This window comes from Lonchura striata, chromosome 1 (assembly GCF_050655825.1).
Source record: "Lonchura striata isolate lonStrDom1 chromosome 1, ASM5065582v1, whole genome shotgun sequence".
Classification (NCBI taxonomy): domain Eukaryota; kingdom Metazoa; phylum Chordata; class Aves; order Passeriformes; family Estrildidae; genus Lonchura; species Lonchura striata.
This window is the reverse complement of record NC_140703.1, coordinates 31,742,470-31,767,388: the sequence shown is the minus strand read 5'-3', so window position 1 is coordinate 31,767,388 and position 24,919 is coordinate 31,742,470. Positions and strand designations below refer to the sequence as shown.

Here is a 24,919-nt window from a genome sequence, read left to right as displayed (position 1 = left end):
TACCATACCTGCAGCACACAGAATGTTTCCTACATGAGAGCTGCCTTCCCTCCTCTGCTCAAGGGGCTGGAAACTTTCCTTGCCTACAGGTATCCTTCCCTGTTTGCATTAGACAAACTCCCTGAGAGATGCGCCCGAGCACATGCTCCAGTAGTGGTTTCCTTCAAGAGAGAATGTGGCCATGTTCTCCTTTAATTCCTGATCCCCATGGGTGAAAAATTTACATCACCAGGCAGGTTAAAAAATGCTGGCACGAGTCAGAACTGAATCTGCAGAGCTACACAGAAATGCAATTGCTGGTTGTGAATGGGTTTCTCTTTTCAAGACAACCACAGATAAGGCACTGAGACCATTCCTGCCCTTTGTTACAGCTCCCACAAGAAGCAGTTAGGATTCTGTCACAGTGGTATCTACAGGTGCTGTGAGAACATGGAACATGTTCCTTTGGGAACATCCCAGTGGGTCTTGCACTACTTTGTTTTATAGGTATTTGGATGCAGACTGTTTAGCCTCTTTCTGCTTTAGCTACTTTAAAGATTTAACTAGCAGAAATTAGATTCATTGCATGTCTGTGAGTGTGGGGACTCACACACTTTACTGGACAACTGGAGGTAGCAGTCTGTCCTGTGCCTAAAAAGCCTCTTGCTTTGGTTCCTGAAGTGAGAATTAGCATCATACAGTCCAGAATGCCTAAGGAATTGCATTAATGAAATCCCAGCCTTTAAAAATAGCAGCCTCTTTGTACCTAAGCATGCAAAGTTTTGGTAGCAGTGTTTAGGGAGAGGTAATACTGTTAGAGATAAGGAAAAAATAAATCTCATCCTCTTTGAGCTACTGCAAAGAAAGATGGAGACCTTTTTCATGTTGTTCTCTGGCATCTCTTGAGCACATCTGAGTAGGGTCTTGCCCTGCTTTGTTTGATAAGTATTTGGATGCAGGCTGTTGCCACACATTCTGGTTTCTGTTTCTAGAGCACCTAGTTTATCAAGGAGAAGGCATGGGGAAGGAAAGTGTGGTCTTTGGGACCGTAGGCTGAGGTGAAGAACTGGAGAGTGGCTTTCAGTCAAAAATATTCTGCTGCTGAATGCTGCTTGTGTGTATGACAGAATTACCTTACAGATGAATGAAGACTGTATGATCTTCAGTGTTACCATATACCCCTTAATGACTGAAATCTTAATTTAAAATCCAGACTTACACAATTAATGTAAATTTCTTAGTGATCCACATGGGCACATCACAAGCACACACCCTCAACTCAACAGTGGTTTGTTAAGAATGCTATTTATCACATATCAAGTATTAATATTGCCAAAGGAGCCAGTCAATACAGTGGAAGGATTAGGATGTATTTCATCTCTTGGCCTGACTTTCTGCATTCAAATATAAAAAAGAATTATCCTCAGTGCCAGAAGTGAGTAGGATCAACAGTAAAGCATCGAGGCTGAGCCTAATATAGGGCGTAAAGGGATTGCCATGACCTGTTTGCACTATAAACAAAAAGTAATAATTGCTTGAGGTACAGAACTGTAAGGAAATACTACAAACCCAAACAAAATTGGTGGTAAAGAGCATGAACTTCTGCACAAGACGCAGTGAGAAGTACAGAAGTACAGAAGCACAAGAAGTAGTGACTATGCTACTTGGATAAAATGGCTGTATTTCTTCTGCAGCTATAATAAACCCATGGATCTCTACAATTTTCAGTTTTAGGTTCTTAGTGTAGAGCTAGACTAGTCAGAGTAAATAGACTAATGAGAGTTTTCTTGAATGCTTGTGGGAAGACACAACTAACACCAGATTTCTTGAGTTCTAAGAACATGATTTGTATAACTTGAGCTAAGGCAAATCTTTGACAAGATATTTGTCCATTACTAAATGGCTATTTGTGAGAGAAAGAAATACAATGTATTACATTATATTAATTTATTCATAAATTTATCCCAAATATTTGCCCCTGAGAGGTCTTCTAGGCTTCTGTATAGGACAGGATTGTGTAATAAATTATATCTGATTCCTTAAGTACCTGCATAGGTAAACCCCAGTTGACTAGCTTTTTGTTGAACTCAAGTCACCCCCATCCCTGATAAGCTTTGTGATAAGGAGGCAGCCATACTATGACCCATTTCATTAGAGATGACTCTAAAGTTAGGAATTCTTTGAGAATGACCATATATACTTGAGTCCTTAGAGATCATAGGCAGAGTAACAGCTAGTTACTGGAGCAGCTATTTGCTGGATCTAATCCAGGCATTAGTGCTAAGAAGGCACTGAATCACTAATCTCAATTGAAGATAAATTATTTCTCAAAACAAGCAAAATTAAGAACATATTTAGCAAATGAAAAAAGGACTGTAATTCTGGATGTTGTTGCCTCAACTGTTGTTGCCAGACACTCTCAGGACTTGAGTATCTTAGCAATTTACACCTTAAAATGCTATCTTTAGGAGCAGGCTCCTCTCAAGTATCAGCATTACATCTGTTCACTCCATGTACTCAGTCATGTTAGTTCGTTCTTGTCTAGTGAGTGAACAGAAGCAGAGAGCACTTCTGAACTAATGCTGCACACATCAGTTTTCAGACATAAAGCAACCACTGCTCTCTGGGCATGCTGGCTGGTCGTAAAAGACAGACAGTGGGTCATTGCCTGGCTCCAGAGACTCTAGGAATGACTTCTATTTTCCTGTGATTTAGAAAACCTATTGCAGTGTCACAATCCACAGGCAAAGTCACTTATGAAGCCTGTATATCTTGGGATGAGGAGAGATGGGAGGTGAGGTAGCTGCTGGTCAGCCTTCAAGGTCACAAACCATCTACATGAGAGTGCTGATGAGTCAACTGACCATTTCTTGGCCTTAACTCCCTTCTATGATTGAAGTATCTGTGTTCGTTAATATACTTTGGCCACCTTACTAATTTTTTCTGCTGTTGGCTTTTTTCTTTTTTTTTTTTCCCATTTCCAATAATTTATTTTAACTATTTGTTTCCCAGATGTTCATTGCCTCTTAGTCACTTACTCTTTTATCATTCCCTTGTTGCTCTCACATACCTTTTCCTCACGCTTCTGCTCTGCTGTGTCTCCTCAATTTGTTTCTCTGCTGTTCTTGCTCTCAGTATACATGAGGCCAAGTGTTAGGTTTCACAGCTGTGTTTTTCTCTGTGCCTTCCTCACATCACTGCCATTGGATTCTGTTCTAAAAATATCCCATGTGACCCTTTCCCTGTGCTGTCCCAAGGCAGAGGGGGGATTCTCCCCAGCTCCCCTCTCCTCACTTTATTTTTGAAAGTGTTGTCAATCATACAGAAAGTAATGTTAGAAGGCAGAAGAGACCTGGAGAGCTGAGGTCATGAGAAAGATCACTTGTGCAGATTTGTACTGCCAATTCCAAAGCTGGAGAGGACAAAAGATGCAGATGAACATGGGGCCAAGTTGTATGTGGCAAGATGTAGGCTTCTGACAATGACAGTGGAAAAGAAAAAAAGGAATTCTTTCTTCAGTCTGTCTCTGCAAGGGAGAAATGTTCAGGGCTACTCTACCTGTTTGAAAGATGGGGAAAGGAATTTTTCTTATATTTTTCTGTGGCCTTAAGCTCTGTTGTGAGAACTAGCAGCTTCTTGAGGAAATATTCTTATTTCCAGTTTGTATTGCTAGTGAGCCTGGTCTCCACGGTTCTATTAATAATTTAAGTTTGCCTGCTAGTATTTTGGTTTTGTTGCCATCAAAGCAAAAACTCAAGAATCACAGAAGGATCTAGAATGGAAGGGAACATTGGCAGTATCCAGTCCAGACCCTGCTTGGTTATGAATTTCCATTGTTTCAAGTCATGGCTGTTGCCTCTTGCATCTTCCTCATGCCTCTCAGAGGAGAGTCTGGTGCTTCTTTGTCTATACCATCCCTGTTTGCATTTGCTGTTTGCAAATCAGCCTCTTTTGGGTGTGAATAAACCCTACTCCTTCAGCTTCTCCAGTTCAGCCAACCAAGTATGACTTCCTGAGGTGACACCCACAGCTGCACACCCGTGCTGTATATTCCTGACTTAAACACCTTTCCCATAGAGAAAGTTCAGTTTAACAGTAGCATGTGCAACAGAAATGGTACCAAAGGCTTCACCTTGCCTGTTTCCCACATTGTCTTTGTACTGGGCTATGGGAGAAGTTACAGCCCACAGGAGCAGGCTGCCTGCAGACGCCATACCCTGGATAGCCCCATTCTGGCAGGGGGTGCAAAGGGCATTTTCTGCTACTTGCAGAAATTTTTTTTTTTTTTTAACATCCATTTCCAACATCCTTCAGGTACTGGGCTCTGTTGTGAAGGTGTCAGAATTACATTTCCATGATTTGTAGAGGCCTCCTGTCCAAAGAAATAAATTCCAAGGGCTGGCAGCATGCTAATCAGTCTAAACATTGCCATTGATCTTGTGCTGTAAAAGGTAAAAAAACTTGTTCATGTGTAAATGGCATATGGGGGTATCCCACATTTGTGTGAAACCTAATAGGGTAGCTGCATGCTATAAACTTTTATTATATGGACAAAGAAAATACATGATTACTTTGACATCTGGTGTGTGCTGCTTTGGCAATATAGCAGATTAAATTATTTCAGGCAAGTTTGGGGTAGGGGGTATATGTATGGGAAGACCATGTATTACAGGAATTCCTGACATTAGAAAAAGATAGACCTGTTGCTAGTATAATTCTCAACAATGGCAGTAGAGGTGCAACTGGAATACAGAGATTACTGCCCCAGCTGTACAGCAGGTGGCATACAAAGTATGGTAGATGAGAAATAATTCATCAATACAGAAATGCACAGCAAATAAAAAACCTCAGGGTGAAGTCAACTACTGTTGTGAACCTCCATAAAATCCCAGCAGAGAACCTGGGCATGCAGAAGAGAAGCTGTCAGTAAACACAACATAAAAATAAGTTATTTTGTCAGTGTTTACTTTAGCAAAGTTGCAGGCAGCTGCTGCTGTCAGTATTGATGGAACAGTGTCCACGTACCTGTATGATAAAATGATCACTGTTAAATTGCTAATGCAGAGGCAGGACAGACAGAAGTTTAATAATGCTGGACACTACCTTCTTGGAACCTGCTTATTTTAGGTGTTCATATTTACTATTAAGTGACAGAGAACTTCATTGCTGTTTCTTTGTGTCGAAGGCATATAATGTTTTTGTATTTGTCAATCATACAATTCTCATCATTGAACATAGAGGCAGCAAAGAAATCCTTCACACATTGTGACTGCAACAAGCACTTTGGTCTTTGGACCTTGATAAGGACATATTTGGGGTTAAAGGATTTGCTCATGTTTTTAAAACTCAGACATTTATCTCTTCAATAAATTCCTGCCTCTTGGTGAAGAAATTGATTCTTACTCATTATTCAGGGAGCCAAGTGGCTGTTGGGATTGACAGTCATCCCCTTCCATGATATATTTGTAAAAGATCATGGATCAAGAATGTTTGCCCATCATCTATCAGCACTGAGGGTGGATTCTAGAAGCACATAAAAATACAAAACACTTTCTACTGCACAGTGCTATTGCGAGTGTGAGTGACACACTTTTTCAAAGGAAGTCAAATACCTGTAGCTCCAAAAACTCTGACAAATTACATGCAGTATGTTGTTCTCTGATTTGGTGTTGTGAGGAAACATTACTTTGTGCACCCTCAGGTTTGTTTCAGATGGAAGTTTGTCCAACTAGTCTTACCTGTGCACAGTCTAGCATACACATCCTTTGATTATGTGTAAACTACTATAATGATTATAAATATCTATACCCTGAGACTTGGAGTTACCCACATCTCTACTGGGACACTGAAGAGAATTTGCCTGAAGACCAGTCACAGAGGCTGAAAGAGTATTTAACTGTGAGGAGGAATACACTGCTTTTAACAGCTACAGAAAAGTAATATAATTTTTGAGTATGTGGTCAGCCCAGGACTGACCACAATCCTGCAAACAGATTTCAGAATTAGATGATGCTTTCTTCAGACCATTGGAAGAAGTCATGGTCACAGTCCCTGGAAGCAAGCCTGCTGCAGCAGTAAGAGCAGGGCACAAGCAGTCCTGGAGGCTTCTGGAGTGCATTGCCAACAAGTTCATAACAAGATAATCAGACAGCAAGAGGAGGTGCCCTGCTGGACCTGATACTTACAAAGGAGGAAGGATGGGTTAGGGATGTGAACATCCAGGACAGATTCTGGATCTGAGGAGGGCTCAAAATAAGGTCTCAATCCTTGAGTTCAGGAGAGAATTCTTTGACTCTTCAGGGATCTTCCTGGAAGAATCCTAAGGGAAATGACCCTGAAGGGAAGAGGGGTATGAGAGAGCTGGTTGTTGTACAAGAATCATCTCCTCCAAGCTCAGGAATGATCCATCCTGATGAGCAGGAAATCAAGCAAATGTGCATGAATTAGGAAGGAGGTCCTGACAAAACTCAGACAGGTGACCTGGCAGGAATCTAGGGACACTAGCCATGTGTTAAAGGATGAGGTTAAGAAAACCAAAGCTCCTCTGGAGTTTAATATGGTGAGGGACATGAAGGGCAACAAGGCTTCTACAGGTGTACAGCAGCAAAATTAAGGCAATGGAAAAAATGGTTCTAAAGAATTGAGCCTCTTCTAAAGAATCAAGGAAAATTGATTCTAAAGATGATGAAAAGCAAGGACCCTCACTGGAGGAGGATGAGGTCAGAGCACATTTAAACAAACTGGACATGCAAAAATCCATGGAACCTGATGAGATGCACACACCAGCATGAGGAATTGATCAATCTCATTGCAAGGCCATTCTCTATTTAATCTTTCAAAGGTCATAGGGATTCAATGTGGTAACTGAGGACAGAAATAAAACAAATGTCACTCCTATCTTCAGAAGTAGACAGAAGTCCAGCAAACTGCAGAATGACCCACTTCAGCTCAATCCCTGTAAAGGTGATAGAGCAACTCATCTTGGGAACCATTTCTAAACACATGAAATACAGAAGGATGATTGGGAATGTCCAGCATGGAATTGTGAAGGGAAAATCACATTTAACCAACATACAGTTCAGTGATCAGATGAGACAGCCTGGTGGATGAAGGAAGAACTGTGGATTATGTTTATCTTTATCTTAGCAATGCTTTTGTCTCCCACCATATCCTCATAGTAAGTTGATTAAGTACAGGCTGGACAAGTGGACCTTGGAGTGGATCGAAAACTGGCTGAACTGCAGGGCTACAAAGGTTGTGATCAGCAGCACATCCATGCACTTAGCTGTGGTGAGGCTAAACCTGGAGTCCTGTGTCCAGGTCTGAGCACCACAGTTCGTAAAACCTATGGAGTTACTGGAGGGGGTTCTGCAAAAGGACACAATGATGATGAAAGGACAGGTGAAAGGACAGGAGCATCTCACATCTGAGGAAAGGCTGAAAGAGCTGGAATTGTTCAGTAAAGGCTCAGGGGAAGTCTTATTATCTGATGGAAGACTGAAGATGGTGGATCATTATCCTCTCAGCAGAACCCAGTCACAGGACAAGATGGAATGGGCACAAATTGAAACACAGGAATTTCTGTCTGAACATAAATAAAGAGGCTTTTGCATGACTGAATACTGCCACAGGTTTGCCTGGAGTGATTGTTGCATCCTTGGAAACATACAAAAACTGTCTGGACATAGCCCAAAACAACTTTCTCCTGCTGACACAGCTTGAGCATTGTATTGGACAAGACAGCAGGTGTTCCATCCAAAGTTCAAATATTCTGTAATTCTGTAATTAACTTAAGTACTCAGAGGAACAGCAGTGCAAATTACGTACTGCTCTACAAGATTATTGTCTTCTAAATATGACACAGAATATATTTTTAATTCTTTGTCTGTAATGAACTCTTATCTACCTTTGTTGTTAAATGACTCACAAAAACCTGTTATTTACTTCTATTACAGAAAAGCAAATTGAAACTGTTTGCCTGCCTCTAAATTCCAAGGAGTTTGACTTCAACAGAACAAGACTTCCTGAGATACAGCCAAATTAACCTTCTCAGTTAATTTTCTTCATACTGCTCAATATTTTCTAGACCTCATTGTCCTTTACAGCCTGGGAGGTTCTAGTTTATTTAACTGTTCCTCACACAGCAGCTGTTGTATAATTTGACCATCCTCTGAAACTCTCCCAGTTCTACTGTATTCTTTTTGAAACTAGGGGAAACAGAAAGCAAACATTGCTCAAATGTACTTGCACATTGTATTTAATTAGGTATTATTATTCTACTTCTTAACCATAGTTCTAAACAAATGCTAAAGAGGTCATTATGATCATTCAGTGTAACCCCAAGATCTTATTCTTACAAATCGAGAGTTTACATAGTTGAACAGTTCTTGTGTGTGCAAAGCTAGAATGTCTGCTCCTCCTTAATCACTTCAAATTTATTGTGACTTTTCATCTGTAATTTTATTGCTCAATCATCCTGTTAAAGCCCTGTACAATTCTTCAGTCATTCTGTTTTTATTCCTCTGAATAGCTTACTAGCACCCTGTGAGCCCTTATCCAGACCAGAGAGGTATTTGATATTAATTCTTCTTGGCATAGAGTTTGTTATCAACCGAAGGGCACATGGTACTGAGGGCAGGCTGCTTTTAGTTCCAATTCCATATAGAAATAGGGCACATTGGAAACCTCATTTCCATTAGTTTGAAGTCCATAATGCTCCAGGATCAAAGGGCAAAAGAGCTGCAGGTTCACCTAAGCTTTCCAGGAATGGGAAAGGCAAAAGCAGGATTAAACTCATGACAGCTGTGCAACAGGGTAGTGGCAGAAGAAACAGTCAGCATGCTGTAGGAACTTTATTCCAGAAGTACATGGAAATCTTACTCTCGGGAAGATGAAGCCAGGTTCTCTTGCATACACATGTGTTTTAGTGCTGCATGTGAGCATGTACATTTTGGCTGACATGATCTATTACTGATGGCCACATGAACAGCTTTGCTCTTAAATGCTGCTTCCCTGACCTGCGGTGAACTCGCTTAGAGCATGACTCTGAGCAGTTAACTGCATGGAGACATGAGTGTTTTCCATCAGTTTACCTTTCACAATGCTCAGAGAGACATATCAGAGCTGGTGCACGGAAGGGAATATGGCCATTCTTTCTTTATGCCACTCAGTTTTGAGACAGCTGCAATGGTTCAGGCCAATGCTGAAAAATCTTGAATCTCTGTGTGCTCTCTCTTCTTTAACCCAGTTATTTCAAAAGCAGTACCAGCTACTCTTATGCCATGACCTTAAAAAATATCTTTTTGTTTTTTCCTTATAACTGCCTCATACCAAAAGATAAAAGACTAGACTTGACACTTTGTCTGGAAATGTGGAACAAGGGAGACTAAGAAGGTCAGGGCCTGATGCATCACTGGCTTTTGATTAGGCGGGTGCACAGTGTGACAGGCAGCCTTTTCTGTGCAGAACTCAGGTACAGTATCTTGCTCCACTAGTAGCCCCTCAATGCAAGCCTCAGGAAGAGTCAGAATACCTACAAGGAGTGGTCCTTCCCCATGGGACTCCTTACTCCCCATTAGTTCTAGCCCTGGGCTGCCATTTTATCTTTATTCTCTTTTACTGTTCCATCACTGGGGGAAACCACTTGAATGCCATGTAGCAAATAAGTAGTGTAATAATAATGTAGCAGATTAACAGAATATGCTAAGATACAGTTTCCAAATCCATCCACAAAGTTTTTTCACTCTCAGAACTTCTAGTGGTTTTAGCTTCCAACTGGACTCTTATTTATATGTGTAGGCTTCTCTTTTCTTCTTTCCACTTTTCCAGATAAGTGTGTTTGGTTCTGTAGTAAATGGATCTCCTCTAAAGAGAATGAACAATCATCAGCTGATTATTTTTTGCTACTGAATATGGAGGATTGACACAACTGATTCCATACCAGTATTTCAGCTGAACCTGGTATAGCACGATTCAGTTTCTTAGCTGAAACCACTGCTTACTTCATGGTGACCACAATGTGCTTAGAGTCAATACCTCCATGGAAACAACAAGGGTCAAAACATTAACTAGAATGGATCAAATGGAAAGCCACATAAAAACAAAAGCTTTTTAATCTGTTAAGAGAAGTGTTTAAACAAGTGAAACATTTCTGGAAGACATGAAAGTTACTAAAGGACACCAGATTGGTATTTAAAGAGAACAGGTCCACACAAAAAGGCCTCAGTGCTTTACTTTGCTTCAGATCCTTAACATGAGTGCCAGGATGCAGGAGATATCCTTATTATTGGGTTGGAGGGTGTACTAGGAATCCTTTAGAGAGTGCTGACCTCCTACCTTCTCAGTGATATCTGCCTCTTATTTTCAATGCAGCTCTGTAAGAAAAATTCAAAGCTGAGTCCAGACCCCCTCTGTGGATGGACTGTGGACTGCAGAGGAAGGCATCTTGATAAAAATGACTTTTCCGACCTGGTATCAGAACACAGATATTAAAGACGTTAATGCACTCCTAAGCAGATCTGAATGCTCAGCAGCTGATTCAGGGCAATGATCATGTTCCCCAGCACACAAGACTATAGGTCAAGACAGGACAGGACTGTAATGATCAGTGTGGCAAAACTCAATATGAAATTGTATAGACAGACATGTCTGTTCAAGTGGTCCTACCACAAAGCACAGTTAGATCGGTGAAGATCTCCTGCAGGAAGACAATGGAAAGAACCCTCCTGCCCAGAGCAAGGAGATTACCTTGCCCCTACAGAGATCTCACCTCCATCCCATGGGATTTAATGATGGCATTTGGAGCAGTTTTATTTGGAGTGAGAGGGAAGGAGGGTGAGGAACCTGTTGGCTGGCAGCTGGTGAAGCCACTGGGACCAGCTGTTCTTTCTGCTAGCAAATTCTGTAGCCAGAACTGTGTTCCCGTGATACAGGGAAGCACCACAGCAATACCCTCTGCATCCCTTTCCTCTTTGATGAAGATCAGGTTGAAAGCTGCCATGGTAAGGGTCAGCTGCATCTTCTTCCCAGAGCACTGAGTCTTCAGCAAGTGGCATAGCTTGTCTGTCAGCATGATGGGTCTGAGGAGGCTGCAAACTTGTGTGAGCTCATGGACCTCATGGTGCCCAAAAAAACAATGGTCTGGGGCATTTCTGTCCTTCTCCTAAGTAAATGTCCCCAGCCCAGCCAGTGCACCTGCCAGGGAGCAACAGCTCTCTTCCTCATGCAAAAAAACTCAGCAGAACAAGTGGGATTTGAAACATTTCACAAAGCCTATATCTACTATTTTTTTTGTTTGTTTTTACTATCTCATTCCTTTCAAAATATACTACAGACATAATGTGGAATAGAATCTGGCTCTGATATAGACAGGAAAAAGTTGATATACACCCCAGACCAAGGGCAGTGCTTGAACAAGATACCACAAGTACTCTTAGGCATTGTTGCTGATTCAGAACACCTAAGAATGCAAGAGCAGGACTGTGAGCAATGGTCTTGAACAAACACAACATCCAACAATCTCTAATTTCTCCTGAACAGTCTGAGTTTAGCAGCTTGTAGAACTAATTTCAGCTCCCAACATAATTGAAAGTAAGAATAGTTTCCATCATTTATCCCCGGCACCTTCTCCTTCATTGGCCCATTATCTCTCCACCATTCCTGACCTTGGCTAATAGTTTCCACTGTCAACCTATAGCCCCTTCCTGGACTCCTGTTCCAGGTTTAATATTTTTAGATGTCATGGACATTAGATGCCAGCCCTGGGACACAATGCCATTTATGGGGAATGTCCTGCAATTTCTTCTGCTGATTTATCTTGTCCTGGGCTTAATATACTAAGCTACCTGTCTCTTTGCCATCTGGAGATTGTATCCCCTCATGGTCCTGGTGTACTTGTTCCCCCTTTTTTCCCCTTGTGACAATCTAAATTGGCTCTTGCTAATAGGTGTGCAGCAGTTCCGGTTTAAAAAACTTGACAGAGAAAAGACTTTTTGTAGCCTTTATGCCAAAGAGTGACCCATTAATTCAACCTGGATGCACGTGCTTCATGCAGTTCTTCTTCCCTGCTCCCAGCACCTTCCTACAAGTCAAAGCAAGGGGCTAGAAGATAGAAGAGGGAGGGAGTCCAGTGAATGTCATGCTGACTCTCACTATCATCCCTGTATCAGTGGCAGTGATAACAGCAAAGGTTATTGCTGCAGGGGAATTTCTTTGCCCTCATTTGGGTTGGATTTAGTATTCAGGCTGCCAAGAGAAATACTATCTTTCCTCTGTTTACTTTAGTCTTTATCTCATATTACCACCAGGGATTGTTTCATGGAAAACAGGCAAGACCCCTGCTGTGCTGGAGGGTTAGGTGGTTTTTTATGGGTATCTGCATTTAGATGGGGGAAGGAGAAGGAAAACAGGAAGCTTAGTCAAAACTTTGCAGGATTTACAACTGTTCTAGTAAATAGGTATATTAAAAAAATCTTCAATGGTAGTGATAACACGTCTGTGCTACAACCCTTCTATTGGCATCCTGTATCTCAGTTGTCTGAGATGGGACAGGAAAAGCCAGCCTTGCCAACAACTTGTACTTAGCAACCATGGTTCATGCAAGCAGTTCATACCATTTGCTCTGACCATGTCAAGAGTCTGAAATGTAAGCAAAAGCCAAGTGTTACTGAGAAAATTTTTATGGCGGATTAGGGCTCTATTGCAATCAGAAAAGACAGTCCCTCTTCTCATTTCTAGGTGTGTTCCTGATCCCTTCTTTACTGACATTCACATGGCCATGCATCAGCAGGAATGGAGAGCTGAGCTGGCTGAAAATTAATTTTTTCCTTGCATCAAGCTTCTTGATCATGAGTTCCAGTACATAAAAAAAATAGAACTGTCCTTTTCAACAAGTCTGTTCCTCAAGTGCCCTAAACTACGAAATGTGATCAGTCACATACAGATCTATAGATCATAGAGCTTCAGCAAAATTACTTTTCAGGCGTTTGGAAGTGGAACATATATCAGGAAAATGAAATTATTTTTCTCGTGTACCTCTAATCCTAGCTATGGTCTCCTGCAGGTACTCTGTTCATACTCATGGTCCCTTCTTCTTGACCAACCCCAGTGCATTCACACCACAAACATGTCCTTGAAACTCTCCCAAAAATTTTCCCTTCACAAGCCAGTTCGTCTTCCTAAACCTTTCAACTTCAGCCACACATCTTCATTGTTGGCCACATTTTGCATAAGAATTATCATTCTCCACTTGAAATTAGCCAAATCCCATTCAAAGGAGCCTGTGGCTGGCCAGCTCTGCACGGCTCTGCACATCACTGCACTTTCTTTAAACCCTCGTGGTGCTGCTCTGGCTGTGTGCCATGGCATGACTGACAGATCTAATGGGCAATTATTCATTTTACCTGTGCAACAAGCAATCCACAGGGAGAAGGGGAAGAAAGGCACAAGCTACAAAATCTCTGTGCAGGAATAATAACAAATTCACTAGCTTAGAGGTATCCTTAATAAGTTTTGATCATTAGAGATAAGCCTGTATTTCCTAGATGTTCCTTGGTCCTTTCTGCTAAAAATGTCTTCAAGCTGACTACATCAGAGAATGCTTGCAATGTAAAATTATTCTCGTAGAAAATAAGAAATCCACTGAATCTATTTCAATCAGTTGAGTGCTTGCTAGTTCTCACAACTTTAGCTGATTTTGTATGTACAATGAACCTCGAAAAAGTTTTCTCTTTCTCAGCAGTCTAATATTAATTTTTCATAGTTACATTTTCCTTCTTTCAGTACTTGTATGCACACTGTGCGTATTTGATTTGTTCTTGGTTTATCCTAAGACAAGACAGTCACTGTTCTACCCCACCAGTAATACACCTCTTCATTTGGAAAGCCTTTTGGCAGAGGAAAAGAAGAAATTATTTAATAGAAGCTATGGGGTGCTGTAGGGTTGAGAATCACCAAGGGAATTGAGGGCTGCAATTTTAGAAGGGGGCAGCTGTAAGGGAGGAGGCATCCAAGCTGTGGAGATATGGAAACAATCTCCTAGGCAATAGAGTGTAAGCACAAAATTTTAGCAGCTCAGAAGGTCATCAACTTAATTGCAACCAAGGTCATAGTGGGTGAGGGAGAGTTGTGTGTAGACTATATATTTATTTCTGTGCTTTCTGACTTCCATGCTTGAAGTTTTCTCTATTTAAAATAATCAAATAATCTTATTTTTATTCTACTAAAGACTGTTCTGTTTTGAGTTACGAAGCCTGATGGTATTTACCTGAGTGCTCACCAGGACAGTCAGATTCACTTTAAAGCTCTGAATGAGTTTGGATCGATTTATAAAACCAAAATTTGCTGTCTTCTCTTTCATCTGATCTTCTGTCTGGCTCTTATTGCTGGGTTTAAGTCTCTCTGCTGGTTATTTTCACTCTCAGTTCCAACCTGTGACCACATTGTGATGTAGGATGAGACAACCTCGAGGTAACAAGTAATTTACCTTAGATGGCATCATCAACATGGACATAGTGCTCTGTGCAGACTGTCACAGTCGGGTTGTTTCTGGAACTGGGACATAACCCTGACCCTTTAAAGCTCATTTTGATTTTTGCCAAGTCATAGTATATCATATTGTTATATCACGTCATACTGCACTCCCATCCTGCCCTATCCTGATCTGTTCAAGTTTCCTTCCAAATTCCTCTCTTCCAATATCTACTTCAATGGCTCTTTCATGTCCTTTTGTTCCTGTAAGTATTTATCTGATGCCAGCTGTGAGGATTTTTTTTCCCCATTCTGCCTCTTTCTTCATGAGTTATCAAAAGCTGATGATTCTCAAAATCTGCCCTGTTTCTGTCAATTCTGCTCTAATCAGCCTAGTATTAGTCAGTACATGTCCACTTGAATATCATCATATTATCTTGTTATTTCTCCATGATGAAAGCCCTTAAACTTTCTGGTCTTTTTCTTTTTGGTTTTTGCTGTGAACTCAACCCTTCTTTCAATTGTCCTCTGAGAGTTCTCTGTCATTGTCTCTCCATATCCAGCCTGGCTTACTACGTGCCTCTGCAAGCTTAAATTTCTACCTTTTGCTAGTGTTCAAGCCTCAGTCCATGATCTATTTCTTTCTTTTACTATAAAAGCTGTCTTTTCTTCCAGTCTCCCTCCCTTATCCTAGCCCTTTTCACAGCATTCTTTCTCTCCCAAAGCTCTAATTGCCTCCTGTAGCTCTTTGAAGCCTCCATGGTTATCTTGTCTAGTAAAATGTCCTAGTCAAGAGCTTTGTTCTCATCTAGAAGCCATTGCCTTATCTGACATCTACTGAAGTCTTTTCCCTGCTTTTTCACTCTTTTTTGCTCCATCTAAAGGTATTGCTTGAAGCAAAATATGCTTGCTGTATCTTTCTGTCCAGATTCTCATTCCCTGATGCCCTTCAGTGCTTTGTCTCTTATTGCCTCTGTGTTTCTCTCTCAAAGATTGTGTTAGTGTTAAGTAGTCATTCTTTTGTCACCTTTCTCCTCTTCCCCCTTTAAAACTCCCTTCTTCATCTTTATAGTTTCTTTTGTCCTGTAGACTATCTTTTACATTATCTTCTTTACAGACTTCTGGACCTGTTGGATTGGACTTTTTAAAGCACAGAACATTATTTTTTCTTTGTTCTTAAATTACTGTTTCACTAATCTGCATGCAGAGTTCTATGTAACAATAACTGTGCCTCAGCAAATTTTGCTCCTGTCAGTCTGGGGTGGCAGAGGACTCTGCATCACCATCTGCTATAATGTCTGTGTATGCAGGGTTGAAAAAATAGATGTGGTGTTTCACTCCAGAGGAGGCTGCAGTCTGCTGGTGGGCAGACTAAGGCTTGTGTACAGTGAGGTCATGAAGTGGTCTAGATCTTTCAGGATGAACCTGCTACAGAACAAACCAAAAAAAAAAAAAAAGCATAAGCATAAGCAGAAGCTTCAGAAGTTGGTATGATGTCTGATAATTGTGTGGGCAGGGCATAGGGAACATTCAGATTGTCACTGCTGGTAAATAGCACTTGAATTATTTCAGGTTATAAATCTCCTAGGACCAGACCATGGGAGAAGTGTGAGTCTTCAGTCATCCTTACCCCTCTCCCCACCAGCCTCTCAGAGCTTTCACTTTCAAGGCATTAGGATGGGAAGGCTAGGAATTGTATTTCTGCATCCTGAAAAGCATTCGGGGAAAGAAATAAATGCAGAGAAAGTGAGACCTGAGAGAAAACTGAGAACAGGAGGGAGAAAAATAGAAGCCTGATTGGTTGACAGTTCTTCCAGATTCTGTTCTTTTATCTATTGTTATTTAATACCTTAATTTGGACTGTAGCTGTATTTTCATCTATCACAAACATGTCCTTCTTGAAACACACTTTGGATTCCCACTAGAGCCTGTAATATGCAAAGGGAAAAAGGGAAAAAAAAAAGGTGTATGAGCAGGTCATGTAACTTTCTTCTCTCATGCCATGGGGAAGTCTAGAAACATTTGTGAGCCTTTTCAAGAGGCTTAGGTGCACCTGAGGAGTCAAGCCATGTGTACGGGACATCTGTGTTTGTGGCTAGTGCAAGATGGCTATGACACCTTCCTCTTATTTTTATGTCTTCCTCCAGCTCTGTGCTAATCTCCTGAGCCTGCTGGTAACCTCTGAAGCAACAGCAGTAGTCCACTGTGAATCCTGGTGGAAGTGCAGAGCAAGGCCTGGGAAATAGAAAGCAAGACAGTGAGGCAATAAAGAACATATATAAAGAAGAGCTGTGGCAGGAGATTGCAGGAAGAGTGATAGGGGAGGTTTGCCAGCAGTTGCTGGGCAGCAGCAGTGCAGAAAAGAAGATTTTTTTCAAGGTGTTCTCTGTATTCTGTGTTTATGTTTATACCTGCGGATCTGAAAAGATAGAAAAGACGATGAGTAAAGCCGTAATTTTACTTTTCATTCAGTCAGCTGTGCCAGCTGGAAAAAGTGGAGAAGTTCTTCTGAGAGTGAAAGAGAAGAAAATTGAAATCTCAGAGCAAATACAGGTTGAGAGTAGTGTTTTGAATTAACTAAGGTAGTGTCAGTGAGGCCGGAGGCTGTGACAGAGATTATTGGTACCTTGTGAAATAGCAAGGATTGTTAATAATTTCCAGAGAGGTGACAAAACACTTTCACTTCCAAGGAGAAACAGGTTGATTTATAAGCTCAGTAGCATGGTAAGATTAGTGTTCAGGACACAGGAAATATTGTGCTATAAATCCAATATCTCTACAGATTGCATATATTTTGTCATGCACTGAAATGATGAATTTCAGTTCTCAGTTGTTTCCTTGTATACAATAGCTGGGTACAGAGGCTAGAGGGAGAGATGCTGTTTAATGAGAAGTGGGAATTAAACGTTGAGTATGAGGTTCTTAGCTACAGGTGAGCTAAGTGCATAGGTGCCATGCTGGACACAGTGATTGCTCAGGATCAGCTGCATCGTTGCAGCGCTGCCATGCACTGCCTGAGGTGTGTTACACTGTGGGAAGAGCGAGTGAGGGCTCAGGGGCTTTGTAGGATGTCTTCCTAGTGAGATTAGTAAAGGTTTCTTCTTCTTCTGGAGTCACTTGGTTGGCCTTGGGTCCTTCATGCTTTAATTGATGAGGTGAGTGAGGCCGTGGCCAGTTTGGAAGCTGAGAGGGACAGTTCTTGGAAAAAGCCTTTCAGGGTAGAATCATCCTCTTTTGGGCTATTATGCTATCATTATTTCCCGTGGAAATTCCACAACAGTATCATGCAAGTCAGGCATTAGAGTTTGATTAGCTGGCAGTAGAGAATTCATTTTTATACTGCAGCAATTTCTAATGTGCCATTCTTGTGCCTCTTGAAAAACAAGAGCTACAGGAGTGCACTTTTGGGTAAAGGTTCTCATTAGTTTTCTGCAGTGGGTCTGATGAGTGTTCTCCTCCAGTACATATAATAGTGACCGAAGATCTGGTGCTGTATTACAGCTTTGATGTTTGCTGGGCTCTACTGTGTTCAGTTTTTAGGCTTCCTATACATGATGTACCTTATATTTTAGACAGCTTTTTATATTTTATACACAATGTGGTATGCATCATTTTTTATATAAGCCATGATGACAATGGCCTTCCGAAAGCATCTCAATAGGTTGGGAGCAATTCATACCTTTTTAATGGTAACCTGTAAGGGCAACCAAAAGTTTTTCTCTGATTTCCTAGACACAGTCACTTAGAAACTCTTCTTTAAGGTGATTAATTTCAAGTTTTGTCCTGCCTATGGGACACAGTCTTCCTGCAGAAGATAGTGCTTGTTGACAGTAAGTGTGTGCTGGTGAGAATGAAACAGGAGAGCTTGTGAATTTTGGGGCAGCACTAATATTGCTTTTGTAAATATTCAGTGCTTGCCTGACCTCATACCAGTTGTAAGTTGTATACACTAACCTTATCCATGTGGATATTACTCCTAATGGATATCCATATCTTAGCAAGAACATGGAGAAGGTGATTTGTGGAAGAAATTGTGTGTCTTCCTCATGGAGACTTTCTTTCTACCTTACTGTCAAGGACCATGCAGACTTTAAAAAAAAGCAAAAGAAGAAATGTTTTACAGGAGTCTGCAAAATGAAATAATAAGATCACTCTTCTGGGCCCAGAAAAGGGTGTTTTGCCCTTCTCTCTACCCCATCCTGCCTGCAAATCTCTTACTCTTGGCATGTGAGGTCTTTTTTTCTTGTATACAGTTTCTGGGACCTTGAACTCTCTGCTCCTCCCTAATTAATAGCCCTCAGAAGAAATATGGTTCCAGGCAGCACACTGACAGTACTGGGAGATGTCTCTAGGCCAAATTGCTGTAACATGCTTCTCATTCCTGCTGCTGGCTGGTAGCTCACTGGTGTTGGCTGAACTTGTTGGTTCTCTTCCTGGCTGAGAAACAAGTGGCAGAGTCTAAATTCCTTAAAATTTACATTTCATTCCCCACTTCTTCTTTGGAATGTGCAAATTCCAAAGTGGAGAGGAGAAGCTGTTGAATGCTCTAGTCTGTGAAAAAGTGAGCATCAAGAAGAATTAAATTTCTGCATACACCTATAATTGAGTACCCACAGAGCAGTTTGGTGATGTGCTTTGAAGTGCAAAGTATTCCCCATAAGAACACCTGGGAAGGCTGAGATTAGACTGTAATGTTCAGCAGTTTACAGGGATGCCTGACTTCTCCATTAGGGTTTGCTGCTGTGAACTGTGCACTCAGAAAAATTGTCTTGGGACACTGAGTGAACACCCATCTCATTCCATCTCACCATAGCTGCTGGCTTCTTTATGATTGTTGCTCAGTCTTTAGGGCAGCTGGTGTCTGGGGAGAAAATGAGGAAGCCCACTGACCTTTGTTTTCATGGCAAACCCAGAGTGCGTGGGATGGGGAGCTGTGAAAGAAGTGATATCCTGGATAATAATTTCTTCTTCCTCCTGTCTGCTTTCTGTCTCTGTGCTTGTAGCTCTGTCTGTCACACCACCTCCTTCCCCCTGCCCCCTCCCTCTCCTTCAGGAGTTCCCCTCTTGCTCACACCTGATATTCAATCCCAGCAGAGTTATTGCCTTCTGCTGAGATCAGACACGGCACCGGGGAATCATGTGGCAGAGGAAGGTTGCTATAAATATAGTTGAACCATTTGGGCAGGAAAGGAAGAAAGTGAGAGAGGCTCAAGGAGGAGGAGGGGCAGAGAGAAAGAGAGTGCAGGAACAGGACAAGTTGGAGGAGAGAGAGAAAGGAAGGATCAGCAGAGAATGCGGAGGCCATGCTCTCTGCCAGAACACGAGGTGGTTCTAGGTAAGGCCCAGAGCAGCAACTCAGTTACAGATGAGCGTGAGGAGGAGTGGAGGAATGGAGAGCTCAGAGAGCAAGACGCAGGAGCCCGGCTGGAAGCCAGCTTTGTGGGGGGGCACACCGCAATACGACTATGTCTGCTTTGAGAAATGCACCCCGTACGGGATCCCCGTGGAGGCAGGACACGAGGCCGGGGCGACCGGGGACGACCTGCGCTCCCCGGAGAACTCCCTCAGCCACCCGCAGGTAGGGCTGGACACGCTTGTGGCAGCGCAGGCCTCCCTGGCACCACGCTGGCTCCGGGCTCTCGGAACCGCACTGGCAGAGCACACACCCACACACCCCTGTCCACCCCCAGCCCCACCAGCTCTCCCCTTCTCCTGGCGACTCCAGGTCAGCCTTTGGCATTCGTGGCTGTACTCCCACCGAGGATCCTACCAGAGATTCAAGTCAGAGCTTATTGTCGCCCGCCATGGATGCAAGGAGACTTGGAATGGGCAAGCTGGGATGGGGAAAATTAACCAGAGCAATAATGTGTTTGTAACAGCAAGAGAAGCTGCAGCTGCCCACAGCTGCACAGTGATTTTGAGTAAAGCACAGGAGTGAGTAAAATCAGAGAGAGCAGTGATGTATTTGTATGGGTACACGTACAGCTGTGTAGATGAAGTAAAGCTCTCTTGTGACTTTTGTCTGACCATAAAGCCCTTCATGGTCACAGAGCCATACATGTATATTGGTATTTTTGATAACTCTTAGTGGAACTGTAAGTGAGGGATTTTCTAACCCTTAAGTGTGACCTGACTCTTGCTGTGGTTCATAAAAGCACTGGTTCAGAAAAATGTCTGGAGCATAGATGTACTCTGGTTGTGGCTGTTTGTTCATTATGCTCTGTATCTCCCGTACCTCTTCTTCTGGGACAGCCTCCTGCAAAGGGGAGGGTTTACAGCAGAGTCCTGGTATCTTATTTCCTACCACTCTGTTCTGATTAAGCTGATCTAAGAGAGCTTCGGTGCAATGAAGGATCCAGTCAAATTATGAGGAAGAGAGTGTGTGAATGTGAAATTCATAAAGTGGATGTTTCTTCTTAAATGAATACAAATCCTCTTACATGGATGGTGAATGATTGGGGAATGAAGGAGATTGCATTGTCTCCTAAAGACTTGAGTGTTTTAGTGATGGGAAAAGAGGCAGATTTGCCACCAAGAAAATCTCTTCCAGTAGATAAGCATCCCAGTGAGGATAGTTATGTGTCACATTGCCACAGATCAGAGAATCAGTTCCATGGCCATATTCAGGAATTTCTCTTCTGAAACTGCCAACAACATCTGAGAGTTTGCATGTCTCCTCCACTAAAGTCTTCCAAAACCATCCCACTGGCTTATTTGAGGCAGCAAACCAAGTGGTCAGAGCTCTGACTGGAGCAGTTCAGGCTTTATTTACATCAACACAAAACAGTGCTTTGGCTGCAGCAGCCATGCTAGGAGGGTGAGCACTGCCTTAGCTGAGCATCATGCTAAGGGGATGGGGTGGAGAGGTGTGTGTGCCCACCCGAGGCTGAGCTCCACTGGGGTCACACCTGCCCTGTGGAGTGCAAATTCAGTGGGAGAGCTGAGCTGGGTGAAGGAAATGCACCTATGTGTGTGTGCCATGAACCAGGAGTGAGCTGGGGTGTGGTGAGATGCAAATCCTTTCTCCAGTAAAGCACATCCATGCACAGGAACATCCCAGTTCACACATATCCAGCAGATATGCCAGTCCCACTCATCTAAAAACACTGTCCAGTAGGCACAGAGGACACAGTGAGGCAACACCACCAGCTCTGTGCTCTTGCTCCCTGACACCAGAGTCTCTCTGTGCTCAATTCCAGAGGCGTGGTGGTCAGTGCAGGTAGATAGATGATCTCACATACAAACAAGAAGGTCATCAAACCTATTCCCATTCCCAAAATTATGTCCTAGAAATATTTTATATAAGCAGTGTCCAGCAGTTATGCATATGCACGTGTGCATGTACATTTATCATGGAACTTTGCATGCAAGCATAATCTGGCTAAGCCAGGTTTGCTGTGGATGTGTATATTTTGCTGGTCATTCATGCACATACAAATAAATTATAAATATGCACAGGTACTTTGTACAATCATGCACACTTATTATCATGTAATTAGCATTAAAAAATATGTTTTCATAGTATGTTTTCACATAGCATGAAAAATGTTTTCATCCATTTCCACACAGAGTAATAATTAAGATTTCTTTCCCCACTGTCATGTGAAAAAACATTTGACAGAGATTTTTATTCTGTTGCTCGCTTTTTCTGCTAGCTGTTGCCTCCTGTTGTACGTGTGATTTGGCTTGGTTTACACAGACCCTAAAATAGTGAAATCTTGATCTTTAACCTTGGACCTTCAGATAATTTTTAGTCAAAAACATACAGTTGATAATAGATAATAACATAATAGTAGTAGGAAAATAATAATAATAAAAATAACAACAATACACATATATTTTTGACAATTAATATAACAGGCGATGTCATATACCTTGTTAAAAATATGCATTATCCTGCACTGTAGGATTTTGTATTGTTTTATTTCTGCATGAGAAAGCAGTTACAGCTGGTGAAGTATTTTAAAGCTGTGCTATTTGTGACCATAGAAAGGGTGTTCCTGGCAGGGAGCTCACTCAGGAATACACAGATGGGTGTAGTGGGAGGGATGTGCAATAAGAAATCAGGCAATGCAGTAATACAGAAAAACAGGATCACAGAGGTGGGAGGGCCTCTGGAGCTCACCAGCCCAAGCCCCTGCTCACAGCAGGGCTGACTCCAAAGTTTGGTCACATTGTCCAGAGCCTTTTCCAGACACATTCTGAACATCTGCAACACTGAAGATTCCCCAGCCCCTCTGGGCACCTGCTCCTGTGCTGACCTACTATCAAGTGGGGCTGGATGGGGACATGTGTTCCTTTGCAGGGGCTTTCTTTTCTTAAAAGTTATACTTTTCCCCTTTTGTCCATCTCTGTGCCCCTCTGAGATATCTTGCTCTGATGTTTCCCTCCAGCCCTTCTCTCCCTTTAGGTAGTGGCACTGCTGTTAGAGTTCCCCTTTGCTGCCTTTTCTTCAGGAACAACTATTATTTTGTTGCTGTCCCCTGTCCCATACATGTGCCTCATTGGCTCTATGTCTAAGCAGTTACTGAGATGTTTTACTGACATTTAAATTCATGTATGTTGAGTATTTTGGGAGTTTTCACCTTTGAGGTCAGATATGGTTTCTCCTTGGTGATGCAAAAAAATCAGCTAAGGAAGATAATTTTAGGAATAGCAGGATGGCTACAAGGCAGGAGTGAGAGGGAAGGGGAGTAGAGGCTGGGGCTGCCTCAGTGGCTGGGAGCAGCAGATCATAGACAGGATGCACTGGCAGAGTTGGGGAAAGGGATTTCAGGACTGGAGTATTCTGTGGGGAATGTATTGTCCAGTCTGAATGGCATGGGAAATAGCTTGGGAAATAGCTTGGACTGTGGGAGGAGGGCAGTTTTACAGAGATGCTGACCCCTCAGAAAATAGCTCCCAGAAAAGTCTTGAGATTGTGATGTATTTTTTCCCCTGAGATTCTGTGTAGCTCTTCCTCTGTAACTCAAACAAAAGAAATTGCCCCAATTTTTGGAAAGATAAAAGATCATTTGCATAGATAAATTCTTCATCTCTGAAAACAAACTTTGCCTGGTTGTGCTTTCTTCCTGGATGGTTTGGTTGTGGTTGGTTTTTGTTTGTTTGGTTTTTTTTGTTTGTTTGGGGTTTTTTTGGGGGGGAAATGTATGCTCCTCCCATGTATCCTGAGTGGTATTTATACCTTCAGCTGTTTTTGCATCGTTCTGGTGGCTCCCTCAGCATTTAGCCAAGTAGGCATCATAGTATCTTTTCTGGTTCAACCCTTAGGTGGTATTTGAGGACCTTTAAAATTGTCTTCATTTCTTCTGGTGCTCAGAAACTCTGTGTTCCTTGTGTTAGAGAGGGAGCAACAGAAGAAGGAACAGTCAGAGTTGTACTGTGTTATATTTTTAGTTTTACATCTTCTAGTGGAGTGGATATTTCTTGCCTAACCCAATTTTGCTGTAAGGTCATCCTCTGATTTCTGGATTCTTTCTCTGTCCTGCAATCTCCTACCATTTTATATACTTCCAGAATTCTGGAGGAGCAAAGTACATGTGTGAAGCATTCTTTATATGTGTTGAGACTACCTGGTTTGCCAGGACAGCAACTTATTTTTTATCTCTGTGGACTAACTCCTTTTTTTCCCCCAATATCCTGACTGCACCACTTTACAGCCAGGCAGAAGCAGGGAACTTGGATACCATATGAGGATTTTCAGCATTCATACTATTATACTGTCATGCTGTTCTGTCTGGCAGATGGAAGATTCTAATTTTAATCTCATACTTGACATGGGTTTAAGTTGTATTTGACATAAACCCATCTCTCATGACCACTTAACAGCAATGAAACACTGGCTGAGGTGATGGGAAGATGAATTTGTCTAAAATCTGCTAGTATTTGGCATTTCTGTCTAAAAGACACAGAAAAAAATAGCAGTTTACCAGGTAGGACTGCATTATGTATGTGGCAATTACCCTGTAGATAAAATTCTTCAGCCTGATGCTTCACTGTGCTGTCTATTTTAAGGGGGTCAGAGCATGGCCATTATTCCCTGCAAAGTCTTCTTAATTTACTTAGAATGTGTTGGTAATCATGTGGTTAATAATGGCATTAAATTTGTGTGGCTTCCAATACAGTGAAGACAGGAAGAATACTTTCAGATGTTCAGACAGGATCAATCTGTTTAAGAGGCAGCAGGTGAGCCATCTTCAGACCAGGATGATTTAAAAAGCATAGATAGGGGTTCTGTGAAAAAAAAAATCCACTAGGATTTTCAAAGGGAGCTATGGCACATGGTTCAAGTGTCTCTTGAGGAATTTGTGCAAATAAATAAAATACTTAGGACCTTTAGTCATATTTGTTATGTTGAAATACTAGTTGGTGGAGCACTAAAACAGGTGCTCAGAGAAGCTGGGTAATTTCTACTCCTGTAGATATTTAGGAGTTGCCTGGATAAGGTATTGAGCAGCCTAATCTGGCTTACCTG

At 42.0% G+C, this 24,919-nt stretch overlaps 1 protein-coding gene across 4 annotated transcripts in view; it reads left to right on the top strand.

Moving 5' to 3' along the window:
- Positions 1 to 24,919, top strand: part of CLCN1 (chloride voltage-gated channel 1) — a 60,857-nt gene that overhangs the window by 4,443 nt on the left and 31,495 nt on the right. For 2 of the 4 annotated variants that reach the window (XM_085592136.1, XM_021549077.4), the window contains exon 1: positions 19,789 to 20,023. The exons of 1 other annotated variant lie outside the window; for it this stretch is intronic. In XM_085592136.1, coding sequence (XP_085448262.1) covers positions 19,811 to 20,023 — 213 coding nt within the window. In that variant the 5' untranslated portion in view covers positions 19,789 to 19,810. One more of the 4 variants, XM_085592141.1, reaches the window with a different exon arrangement.